Source organism: Myotis lucifugus, unplaced genomic scaffold (assembly GCF_000147115.1).
Source record: "Myotis lucifugus unplaced genomic scaffold, Myoluc2.0 scaffold_1958, whole genome shotgun sequence".
Taxonomy (NCBI): Eukaryota; Metazoa; Chordata; class Mammalia; order Chiroptera; family Vespertilionidae; genus Myotis; species Myotis lucifugus.
In genome coordinates, this window is record NW_005873006.1 from 33614 (window position 1) to 46414 (window position 12801).

A 12801-nucleotide genomic window follows, 5' to 3' on the forward strand; every position below is an offset into this window, starting at 1 on the left:
GCCCTACCCTGAGTGTGACTGAGGGTGGCATCGCAACCTCCTGATCCGCCCTGCTCTGTGCATGACAGGGGGCAGCGCCCCAACTCCCCAGTCGGCCCCGCTCTGAGCCTGACCAGAGGCTGCACCTAGGGATTGGGCCTGCCCTCTGCCACCCGGGAGTGGGCCTAAGCCAGCAGGTCGTTATCTCCCGAGGGGTCCCAGACTGTGAGAGGCCACAAGTGGGGCTGAGGGACACCCCCCTCCCACCCCCCCCCAGTGCACAAATTTTTGTGCACCGGGCCTCTAGTATCATATATAAAAATAAACTGAAAATGGATTAAAGACTTAAATGTTATACCTGAAACCATAAAAGTCCTAGAAGAAAACATAGGCAGTATACTCTTCGCCATCGATCTTAGCAATATCTTTTTGGATATATCTTCTCGAGCAAAGGGATACAAAAGAAAAAATAAGAAAAAACAAGTAATCCAACTTAAAAATGGGAAGAGAACCTGAGCAGCCATTTCTCTAAGGAGGACATACAGATGGTCAATAGACATGAAAAGATGCTCCACAACACTAATTGCCAGGAAAATGCACACTAAAACCACAATGAGATATCACTTCACACCTGTCAGATGGCTTCCATCAAGAAATCAACAACTAACAAGTATTGGTGAGGATGTGGAGAAAAGGGAACCATTGTACATTGTTGGAAGGATTATAAATTAGTGTAGTCACTATGAGAAACAGTGTGGAGCTTCCTCAAAAAAAAAAAAATTAAAAATAGAGCTACCATCCGATCCAGCAATTCCACTTCTGGGTATTTATTTGAAGAAATTATAAACACTAATTCTAAAAAGTATATGCCCCTGTATGTTCCCTGCAGAATTATTTATAAGAACTAAGATATGGAGCCAGGAGTTGGGGTAGGAGTCTGCCCGGAAGACGACACAGGAGTCGATGGCTGAGTGGGAGCTGCTGGCTGGGGAGGAGTCATCACAGGTGCTGTTGGATGCTGTAGAGGTGGCAGGCCAGGGGCTGTGGAAGCAGGAGGTGGTGTCTGGTGCAAAGGAGATTGTGTCACTGGTGGACAAGGCAGCTGGGACCCAAGCATGTTCAGAGGGTTAGGAAGAGCAGCACCAGGCACCTGTCCCTAACAGAGGAAACAGAGTATGTTAACATCATGCTCCCTATTTGGAAATGTGGCAACCAATTTGAAGAATTTAAATGTGTGAAAATCTAATCATGGTTTCTGGAAGAGGTCTACTGGGCACTGAGCTTCAGGAGCATGTTCCATGTGCAAAATCTATCCAGCTGTACACTTATAATGTGTACTTTCCAATAAAGTTACAGGGGGCAGGACAAAATGAGGAGATGAGGGTAGAAGGTCAGGTAAACCACAGCTGAGACCAGCTGCCAGCACACCAGCCTGAGGCAGACTCTCTGAGTGTAAATCCTGCTGGCTAGGCCTGACCACCTGCACTCACAGTGCCCAGAGCAGCCACTGCACTTCCTCCACCTCACCTCCCCCTCCCATGCTGCTTGCTAGCTGCCCCAGGGCTGGCCTGATGCTCCCCTTTCACACATTCAGAAACATTTCCTTCCCCCACCTACAATGTTTTGTGAGACTCTTCCTAAAAGTAATGTCCTCTCTTGAATGCAAATACAACTGATATTCATACTGCCTGTGGAAATGAATTCTGCTCATCAACAATAAGGAATTAAGGAAAAAGAAGCGCTATGAAGAAATAAAGAGGAAGAGAGGAAAAAAGAAACAGTGCACTTTGGGCTGTTGAATGGTAAACAGAAATCTGATTCACAGCAATAGTTAAACATGGTGAGAAACCTGCATGCGATTCACTGGCAGGGGCAGGGGCCCATCTATAATGGAGGGGGAAAAAGTTATTTAAAATAATCCTTGATTGAGGAATAAGGAATGTATCTTGAGTACTTCAAACTTAAAGAAAAAACCAGTCAACAGGTCCCAAAGCACTGGACATTCGATGCTTGCAAACCCTTTAAAGGACCTCTCCACCAGAGACTCAATGTCTAAACACAGGCCAATGTACAAGGTCATGACCACTATCAGTCTCCAAAATGTGGGCTTCCTGAGAACATAATTCTATATACTTAGAAACACACCCCAAATACAGAAGGAAAAACAAGCAAACAGATGAAGGGCTGATAGAAGGAAATGAAGTCCTTACCTGGAGGTCTCACAGGTGTGACTGTGGTGCATCCCAGGAGGCTACGCCCCGGGGGCTGGAAAGGCTGGCTGGTTACCCAAGATGCCTTGTCTGTGTAAACGCGACCTCCTTCTTTCCTCTCGTTCTCTTTGTATCTCATAGATTCTCTCTGCTAATAAGCTATAGTATTCAGCCTGAAGAGCAATAACATTCGGCAGTCAAAACTATAAAAAATGATCTGGTTTGTATGTTCTAAAAAATTAATGAACTTTTTTATTAACAAAGTAAGTGTTCAACACTCCTAACTAAAAAACCAAAGGCCAAAATTCTTGTTGAACTAGTTACATTACAAGATTTAATAGACAGTAGGTACTAAATGCATGTTACTTTTCTTGCCACAGTTGAACCTCTTGGCTAGTCACTGGTGCTGGCAATAACATAGTATAAGCATAACAAACAGCGCCCACATCGACATGGACATGGACATGGATAAAATGCAGTTTTGTATACCTCATTTACCTGTAGTGGTGGATACTACAGTAAACACAGAGAGTGTGCAGGGACCTAATTTTTTTTTTCCTTTTTCTTTTTTCAGAGAGGAAGGGAGAGTGAGAGAGAGAGAAAGAAACACCAATGATGAGAGAATCACTGATCAGCCTGCCTCCTACAGGCCCCAAACTGGGGATCGAGCCTGCAACCCAGGTATGTGCCCTAACAGGACCTTCTGGTTCATAGGTCGATGCTCAATCACTGAGCCACACCAAGCAGATGGGCCCCAATTTCTTATCTGCTAAGTCTCTCTGGTCAGGCTCCTCAAGGTGATGGACTTACCCAACTAACATATCCCCATTTCCAGACAAGCCAGCCGGACAGATGCAGTTACCACAGATACCACAGGTATGTGCAGGCTGGAATAAGTAAGGCAACCTACCCGGCTGTTGGCAGACTCATACATGTCTCCTTCTACTCTCTTAGCGTAGGCCACTATGTTCTCCATGCGGGGATCCTCCAGGGCTGCAGGGTCAGGTGTTGGGAAGATGGCTTGGATGCTAGGAGGACAACATATTCTATCAACCCACTTTCAATACATCAGTATCTTGCCACTTTATGTGTGACATGGAAAGAGAAGCTTATCTACCTACAGGGGTGATACACTGTTGAGAGAAATCCCAAATCTCTCTTGCCTAGAATATGAGTACACAAATGAAGTCATTCTCTAGAGACAATACTAACCTGTTGATTTATCTACAAGTCCAAAACAATATTTTGCTATTAGCAATAAATGCTAGGTCATCTCAAGAATAATACAATTTTTAAAAAGTATTTTTTATTGATTTTAGAGAGGAAGGGAGCGGAAGAAAGAGAGAGAAAAATCAATGATGATAGGGAATCATTGATGGGCTGCCCCCTACATACTCCACACTGGTGACCAAGCCCACAACCCAGGCATATATCCTGACCAGAATTGAACAGCCACCTCCTGGTTCATGGGTTGACGTTCAACCACTGAGCTACACCAGCTGGGCAAGAATAATATGATTTTGAATTCCTACTTTTAAACTATTTATTACAAATTTTTAAAATTAAAATAATGAAGAAAACTCCAATAGAATCATTGGTTAACTTCACCTTCAATTTAATTTAACTAGCTTGCGAAAGTTCACTATTAACTCTGCACGTTCACTGACTATATATATGATGGTACTGTCACTAGGCCACTAGGCCAAATTCCCCCAATTCTCAGGCGTCTCCAGAAACATAATCTTGAGCCATAAATTAGCTTCTGAGCTAATCCCAGCCCCCTCATGTATCCCAGAGCTCAGAGTACATATCTAGCTGCACTGGGAGTGTTGGCCTCTGTGACATGGCTTACAGTTCATGCTCCTCTACAGGGTAGAGCTATGAATGCTCTGATGCCCTCACTGGGGATGCAGGGTCTGGGATTCTCTGGCCTGCCAGCAGTGTCTGTGATTCCCTAAAAAGGGTGTGAGTCCCTTTAGCTGCTAGGGTACTATCACCTGGAACCACTTAGGAATTAAATCAGATCCTGATAATAAAGTGCAAAACTGTCACAATGCTATCAGCCACAAAATGTTTCTGTCACATGCGAATAATGGGTGAGGTGGGAACATACAATTTATGCACTAGGTGGCTCCGCAGGTCCTGGGTGACATCTTCATGCCAGACTTTCTGAACGCCAGTACTGGAAGTAGGTGCTGCTGCTGGTCTAGTGCTGAGGGTCCCAATGTTTCCAGAATTTGAGCCGTTCATCGTTGGGCTATGGGAAGAACAAGAACTTCAGCCACCTATTAAAGTGACTCAAATGTGCTTCATTTAAGTGAGGCCTTCAACCATATGAGACTTAAAAAGTTTAAGTTAGGAGAGCCAAGTGGTGAATGGACAACAAAATAGAAACCATGTTTCATCTATTATCTGCTCTACATTTATAATTAAAAGAAAAAGAGCATGCCTCCACCCAAACTATTTTCTCTGCCTCACATTTAGAAAGAATTATGGCGTTTTGTGCGAGTCCCAGCCCACGTTTACGTGTGACTATCACACAGGAGCCAATTGAAACATGGGTCTTACTTTGTGGCCCCAAGGGAAGTTGGAAGAGCTGATTCTGAAATCAAGTTTGGTGGCTGCTGATCTGTTGTTATTACTCCTGCTGTTATGCTCATTGGGTTATTTCCTTTAAAAACAGAAAAGAAATCAAATCCTAAATTATAATATACACTTAAGAGTTCAAGTCACTATACGAATAAGCAATTCTTAATGAGTATAATAACCGACACTATGGCAGGAACTCTGCAAGTTATATTTTCAATAACGGTGATTGACTTGTAATACAAGTTCAGTTGCAGACTCCTTCCCACTGTATCATATAATTAAAATAAGACAGTTTTATGGAGGCTGGATGGTATCATAAGTAACTATAAGGTGGTGGAAAAAACCAGAAATGATCCATTTTAGTTTTAGATTTTGATCCTGGCTTTATTAATATCATGCCCTAGACAATTAAACTGACTTGTCACATATGTGTCATCTATTTCTTTTGTATATCAGAAACTAAAACCATAGATACTGAGTGTAGGTGAAAAGCATAAAAGGTCAATTTGTCTACAGTATTCATCTCATAGGATAAAAGAAGTTAACAGTCTTATCCCAAATTAAACCATCAATAGGAATGGAATTAGTAATTAAAAAGGTAAAATCAGGTGATGAAAAAAATAGGTTCTTAATTAAAAGGTGAAAAAAGAATTAAAACAAAATAAAATAAAAATGTGCAGTAGTGAAGGTGCTTCAGATCTTCTACTCTTCTTTCTGGGACGCCTTAGTCCTGCCGGGCACTGAGGAGAGTGTTGGATTTCCCTGCGATACACGGTCCCTCCGTGCTGTAAACCACAGTCCTGATTCTAAGGCAGGTTGTATTTGTTTACCAGACTGCCTTTATTTGTCTTTACAGAAGAGTCAGTTCCTGCCTCTGAGGCTGTCAGTCCTCTCTATCCCTGGGGTTTATGTTCTCTATGGTACTTGAAAAATGGTTCGGGAATCCTCCGCCCAGAAGTGAGTCATTCTTTAATAGTTACTCTGCCACCCCACCCCATCCCCATCCCCCGAGTTTACAGGCTCCCCAAAAAGAACTTTCCCCCAAGCCTCTGCAAATGACCCCAACTGGGGAATCCCATGCACTGGGTTTAACAATCAAACGCAGGGATCTAAGGGGAACTGTAACAACAAGAGCCTGATATGTTGTGCGGATTCGCAAGCCTCCACCTTCCAGGTCTGCGCGCAGTCTCCGCACGCCCACTCGCCCCTGGCACCAAGCGAAGTCTTACCTTTCGTGAGAAGCAGTGCTCGTCTGAGTTCCCGCAGTCAGTCGCGCTGCTTGAGATTGTTATGCCCAGATTTCAGGATCCAGCCGAGTCCGATGCAAAAGCAGAGTCTTTATTATTACAAACCTGGGGCTGGCTCCCCTACCCTCCTTACTGACACAGCAGCAGGTGGCAGAGAGAGGGCTAGCCCGGAAGAGGATTTTATAGGGGGGGTGTGGAGTAAGGAGAGGGGAGGGGACTGTGGGCCCTGCCGATTGGCCAGGAGTAAGTTGGTGTCTTCTTACACAGGATGTGGTCATATCTATTGTAGTTTGGTGTGGCCAGCAGAGGCTTGGGCTTCTGGGAAGAAGCCTTGTGGAGCACAGGGCTCTGCCCCAAAGTGGAGGATTGGGGCAAGATGGAGGGCGTAACCCTTGCCCTTTCAGAGATCCCTTGTTTCCAGGTTAGTAGCCGATCTCTGGATTCCGGTAACAGCCACTCAAGATGGCGTGGTCTCCGGGCTGAGCCGGCGCACCGGGATGGGTTTCAGCTGCAGTCTCCAACCGTCCCCTTTTTCTGGGAGTTCTCTGTGAAAGATCAGACGGAGGCCTAAAAGCAGGACTACAGGCTTTATTAGAGAAGCACCTGCCAGGCTGTCTGGCAAGGGGAGGACAGCAGCACGTGCGGGGGTGGGCACGCCTTTTGAGGGGCAGAAGGGGAAGGGGTGGGGGGCTTAGTGTACTCAGTGCACACTGATGGGTGGCTTACTGCATTGTCCATATAGGACAAGGGCTTAGGGTATTTGGCAGGTGTGGATTGGTGGTCCAATGTCTAGTCCATATAAGGTACCTGGTTAGTCACTCAGGTATTTCTGGGCTGCAGGTTAGGGCATACCCCGCCCACCAGCTGCGGGGAGGGAGGATCTATCATTTGCCACCTGCGTATCTTCTCTGGTGAGGCATTTGTGGGACCCTTTGCCTATATTTTAATGAGTTTTGAGTTCTTTGAACATTTTGGATACAAGTCCTTCATCAGATACGCGTTTTGCAATTATTTTTTCCCAGTCTCTGCCTTGTCTTTTCTTTCTCTTGATAGTGTCTTTGGAGAGAAGGTTTTTTTTTTCTTAATGAAGTCATACTTAATGAAGCCAGAAAAAGAACCATCCCTTATGTAGGACACTAACAAATGGGGGGTGGGGGAGGTTAGGAGAAAGTGTGTTAATTTTTTTCATCACAGCAGGGCACTAATTTTACTGTCCAAACAATATTTAAAAAATTAAAACATTTTTAAAAAGAACATATATCTTACAATAACTACGTCACTTACCATGTTTTAGATATTCATCAATGTTGCATATAATTTTTTCTCAATTGTGTAGTCTTTCATTGCAGAAATATGCCTTTTTGTTCGTTTATCCATTTTCCTGTTGATGGGTCCCTGAATCGCTTTTGGATTTTTGGCTGTAATAAATAACCCTGCTATACTCTTGTAAGTCTTAATTTAAGAGTCACTTTAAATCCTGAGTTGACCTGGGATGTTTGAATAATTGGAATCACTCTTCACCCCCCGGTTTCAGCCCAGGTATCATTTCCTTAGAGCCTTAGTCACCACCTCAGGGAGTCCTGTCTTCCTCCCACCGTCTGCCCCCCCCCCCCCCCTTTTATCTGCTACATAGGCAGCCTTTACGCTGTTGTAATTACTTGCTCACTTGCCTGTCCCTCCGGGGAAAGTCCCTCGCTAGACCGCAACAGCTGCAAGGGGGCAGGGCGCACCGGGAGCCAGTCCTCCCACCAACAAGGCCCCGGGCTGCACGCTCCCCAGAGACCAGACGCTCGGGCTCATGCTGTTCTCAGCAAATCACACAGATGATCAGCACGTCCCCCAACAAGCCTAAGGCTAGCAAGGGCGGCCGGTATCCCCAGGGCCGGCCCGGGAGGAGCCGGGTTTGCGGGCGGGAGACGAGTTCGGATTAGGCCGCTCAGGCACATCACACCGCTCCCCGCTCCCTGTGACCAGTGGAGTCCGTGCACATAGCGTGCAGTCGGAGGCAACAAACTTACACGGAGACCCGCCCACTCAGGGGCCCACGGCCGGCACCGCGCGAGGAGCGGGCAGGCTGGCGGGGCACCGGGGCTGGCGGGGCACCGGGGCTGGCGGGGTACCGGGGCTGGCGGGGCACCCGGGACTCGGGGGGGGGCCGGGGGCTCCGGGGGGGCCCCGGGGCTCGGGGGGGAAAAAAACTAAAAAAAAACCCAAAACTCAACTGGCCCCCGAGAGACCAGCCCCACTTTGAAGCCCCGCCCCTGGGCGGTCCTCTCACCGGAAGCGGGGCCGCAACGCACGTCGGCGGCGCTTGCGCAGTGAGGTCGACGCGCAAAGGACCAATGAACGCAGAGGTGGGCGGGCTGGAGACCAGCGCCTCGGCTTCCGGTTCCGGCTGGCGGTAGAGGGTCGGCTCCAGTGCGACGTGTCCCAGGCGGCGAGGCGGCGGCGGCAGGTAAGGCGCTGTCCGGGGCGCGGGCGACCCTCTGTGACTCGCGGGGCGGCCGGCGGGCGGGGAGGGGGCCCGGGTCGGGCAGGCTGGGGTGGCAGCGGAGACGCGGGTCCCCGAGGGAGAGGGCTTCCGGGCCTGAAAACGCGTCCCCGGCCCCTGCGTGTGAGTCCTGTGGGGTGCGTCTCCGGGGCTTCTGGGCGGTGGTCAGGTGACGGCCTGCGGGCCTCCTGGGGGTGGCTCTGGGGGTGTGAGTCCCCTCGGGCGTGTGTCTCGGTTCCCTCGGATGTGGGCCCCCTGGGATGTGGGTCCCCTGGATGTGTGTCGTTCCTCGGATGTGGGTCCCCTGGGATGTGGGTCCCCTGGATGTGGGCCCCCCGGGGATGTGCCTGCCCTCGGGAGAGCCGTATTCAGGCGGCCCTGCCAGGTGCCTGTGATGTGGGGGGTTGTCAGTCTAATGAACAGGTCACATAGGTTCCTGCAGCCCCCAACCCCACCCCTCACCCCCAGGAAAGGGTCCTTGCATGGCGGCAGCTGTAAAGTTTCAGCCCCTGGGTTTGAAACACTGAGTGAAATACTGAGACAACAGGCGTTGGTATGTTTTGGGAGGGACCCCACATTCTCGGCCCAGACGCGTATGAGAACCCCTAGTTACCTGCCTGTTTTAAACGTGTGGAGTCTGTTACCCGCCTGCCCACCCCCAGCGAGGAAGCGGTCATAGCCGGTTTGACGGCCGCCTGGCCCGACAGTGCCTCTCACTGTGGGCTGGAGAAGTGTATGGGTGTCTGCCCGCCGCTCGCCGACGCCTGGGGGGGAGGGTAGCGCAGGGGTGGGCTGGTCTCGCTCGCAGACCGAAGGAACCGTGAGGAACTCGCCCCTTCTCCCCAGAGCTGTGTCCACACCCAAGGGCTTGCTCGGCTTCCTGGTCCTTGTGGTTCTGGCACTTGGGTAGGTCTCTCCCACGCGGGTGTGTTGGGTGCCACGGCTTGGAGCGGTCAGTGCAATCCACGTCGGCCTCCACTCTGGCTCCTGCAGAACCATCGCTGGCGTTTGCTGCGGGAGTTTACAGTAAAATAGAAAGTACCTGTTGGGTTCCCAAAACCTTTGGCTCCTTAGTAGGAACAGCGGAGGCCTGCGGAGTGCGTGAGGACGGGTGATCGTGATCGCCCTGCGCATCCTTTGTCAGTGACGATAATCACAATCCCGGCCAAGCCGTGGCCCTGATGCTTTGCTGGAATTTACGAGAATAGCGTCAGTTTAGGCTCGGAGTCTCTTCTCTCTTTCCTTTTGTTTGTTCTGTGAGATGGGATTGACCCGTCAGGCATGCCTTTCTGGCCGGTCTCCTTTGCACGTTGGTATAACAAGGCCCGGCCGCATGACGACCGAACGTGACTGTCTCTTCTCCTGTTTGTCTAACAAGCACCATGGACCAGGTCATGCAGTTCGTTGAGCCAAGTCGGCAGTTTGTGAAGGATTCCATCCGGCTGGTCAAGAGATGCACCAAACCCGACAGAAAAGGTAAAGCTTGAAAGTGAGAGGAAAAGGTCAATCCCTGCATTTTCTAAGCCTTGTACTTGCTTACTATTGTCCTCCTTAATAGCCATTGAGTTCCTGTCTTTTAATCCACATTTTTTATTTATTTTGCTTTATTTTTTAACAGTCACTTTCTATATTTTGTATACTTTATACATGATTCTGTTTTATTTATTTTCAAATGGTGTAAGAGTATTTATTACAGCCTTATTTTCATGTTAAGTTTGCCTTAGTCATATTTAATGACTTCAGAGTTTTTAGTATGTTCTATATTTTCACTCTAGAAAGTCTTCTGGGAGTCCTCATGCTCAGTACTGCCCCCTTTTCTCCCCCAAACAGAACCCTAACGGGAATCAACAACAGAGTTGTCAACCTAGGAAGTTTAATTCTTATTTATCATGGTTCATGTGTTAAAAGGTGCACCAGAGTTTGTCTACTTTTATCCATTTCTTGACTGCTGCCTGCGCTAGGAGCTGGAATACAATAGAGAATGTAATACATTATGTTATATATATATATGTATATATATAGTAAACTATACAACAGTATATAATAGAGAACAGTCCTTGCTCTTACGGAGCATAGACCTTTTCAGGGAAGGTAGTCCTAAGCAAACAAATGCAGTTCAGTTTCTAATTACTGCTGTCGGAAGGGTATGGAAAAGAAATAGAAGAATCTGGACAGCTTCCCCGAGGAAATAACGTGAAATGGAAACAGGACTGGGGTCTGAAACCTTTACAGAAAATTGTGCTCAACCCAATCTGATTTTCAGCCTTGTGTACCAAATCCAGTGGGCCTATATTTTATGAAAAGTCATGTTTTGTGCTTTTATAATCTATTTTTAGCAATGTTAGAAGTAGACAAATACTCTATTTCTTCTATCTACATTTTATTTCTTTTTGGCATCCTGGTCATTTGCTGAGAAGATAAAATATTTCACTGCTTGTTGATGGATTCACTAGTGGCATATCCTTTATTTCTTTCTTAAAACATTGTCAGTTTACTTACTATTAATAAATAGTGTCATACTTTATTTAAAATCATATATTTATTATCAGGAGAAATGTTCACCGGTAAGTTTATGTTACTGCTAGTTTTCCCCCCCCATACTTGCAGTGATACTGTGAAAATGATGAATTTTGTGTTTTTAATCCAGAATTCCAGAAGATTGCCATGGCGACAGCAATCGGATTTGCTATAATGGGTTTCATTGGCTTTTTTGTGAAATTGATCCATATCCCTATTAATAACATCATTGTGTAAGTAAACTTTTTGAAATAGACAATATCTAGAATAGAATGAAAATTGAAACCATTGAGATGACAGTTTGCTATTTCATCAATGCGCAGATATGTCTCTTGACTTTTTAATGCTGCTGGGATCTGCTGGTATTTATTAGGCACCTGATAGTGGGAAGTGGCTTTGTTTTCAGATGATTAAGCCAGGGGTTTGGGTGCCTGGGAAGCTGCGTGGCTGAGAACCATGGCTAGTCTGAGCTCTCTGTTTGCAGCCAGCGTGTTATCTATCAAACTGGGCACTTCTCCGCAGGCCACTCTGATAGGCAGTTCATGTTTTCTGTCTTGTTCAGAAAGACATTTCCCCAGTGAGGACTCTGAGTTTTTGAGATCCGCCTGTTCCGGCAGCCACTTTATCTCCAAGGACGTTTTCAGTCCAAAACTTTAGAGTTCAGTTTCTTCTCTGTTATGCGGTCTTGGGTCCTGTAGGTGTGTGTGGCTCTCAGTGAACTGGGTTTGGTGTCATCACAGCACAGCATGCTGCCTTTCAGGTCGTTATTGTTGTTAAAAGCTGACGAACATGCAGAGCTGACCCTTTTTCTCTCTTTGCAGAGGTGGCTGAAGGCCTGTGGATGAGGGGTTCATCTTGGGGATTGGTGGACAGTGCCGATTTGAGAAGCTCATGGAGTAAAAAAAATTGCCTGCATGTTTTGTGTTCTTTCTTTTTTTTTTTCCAAGATGTTTTCGTTTCTAAATTAAAATAATTTCAATATAAATAAACTTCTCTGTTTTCTATCACAGATATTTACAAAATGTTGAAATGTGTTAAGAATCTGAGGTCTGCTATCAGTTGTAAGGGGTGTAAGACCCCAGGCAGTCCTTCCTCCCCCAGGAATTGAAGTTTTAAAGTAAAACAGCTGGACTCAGACATTAAAAATAGATTTTCCTTTAGTTCTTCCTGGCTATTTTAGAATTCACTTTCTGGCTTCCCACATTTCCTCCCAAAAGGCTCCTTTGAGCGGTAGTAACTAGCATTTAGACGGGGTTGGTGAGGAAGATCCACGCTCTCAGACAGGTCTGTCAGACTGTCCCCTGTGCAGGTCTTCTGTTCACGCCCCTTCCTCACACCGCGCACCGCCGTCCGTGAAAGGGGTTTCCCAGCACCAATCACACACGGATGTTTGCGTTTGAGGCCACAGGTCAAATATCCTGACTCCCAGACAGCTGTTCTGCAGGAGGGGATGCACTCTTAGGTTCAATTAGCCTTTGTTATCAATGTCAGCGGTCGCCAACTTTTCGGACCTCATGGACCACCAGTGGTCCACAACCGCTGATCTGTGTAACCTAGGACCTGAGCGCCCAATTAGAGAGTCAGAATTTAGAGGAACGGGCTCCAAGTTCCTTAGACAAAGCAATAGATTTTTATAGAATTGGCTTTTATTTAACATCATTTTCAGAAAAATTTCCAGAAAACCCTAATGCCAGTGACTTATATCAAAAGTATAAAACGAGCCAAAATAGTCTTCTCAGGTGAGGGGAGTTGGTTTTCTTCACAGCTG

The 12801-nt window shown here is 47.0% G+C and overlaps 1 protein-coding gene and 1 long non-coding RNA gene across 5 annotated transcripts; one reads left to right on the forward strand and one right to left on the reverse strand.

The window, feature by feature from the left end:
- Positions 1–777: 777 nt before the first annotated feature.
- Positions 778–8318, reverse strand: LOC106695645. 4 transcript variants are annotated; one of them, XR_002827616.1, is made up of 7 exons: positions 8304–8318; positions 7310–7443; positions 6008–6570; positions 4303–4446; positions 3100–3217; positions 2190–2362; positions 778–1135 (listed from the first exon to the last, which is right to left on the reverse strand). It is a non-coding gene; the product is annotated as an uncharacterized LOC106695645 (long non-coding RNA). The 4 variants fall into 4 exon arrangements; XR_002827615.1 differs by lacking the exon at positions 8304–8318 and adding an exon at positions 8044–8058; XR_001346689.2 differs by lacking the exon at positions 8304–8318 and adding an exon at positions 4758–4860 and having other exon boundaries at positions 7310–7612.
- A 4-nt stretch (positions 8319–8322) lies between these two features.
- Positions 8323–12042, forward strand: SEC61G (Sec61 translocon gamma subunit). Its single transcript, XM_006108252.3, has 4 exons — positions 8323–8480; positions 9895–9992; positions 11164–11266; positions 11855–12042. Exons 2-4 carry the CDS (start codon positions 9899–9901, stop codon positions 11862–11864), a joined length of 207 nt encoding a protein of 68 aa, XP_006108314.1. The 5' UTR covers positions 8323–8480; positions 9895–9898; the 3' UTR covers positions 11865–12042.
- The last annotated feature ends 759 nt before the right edge of the window (positions 12043–12801 follow it).

What these genes read in the sequence shown, in the direction of transcription:
- SEC61G (XM_006108252.3), top strand. Translation starts at nt 9,899, where the DNA reads ATGGACCAGGTCATGCAGTTCGTTGAGCCAAGTCGGCAGTTTGTGAAG. An exon ending in CACCAAACCCGACAGAAAAG is followed by an intron (nt 9,993 to 11,163) that starts GTAAAGCTTGAA and finishes TTTTTAATCCAG; the next exon opens with AATTCCAGAAGATTGCCATG.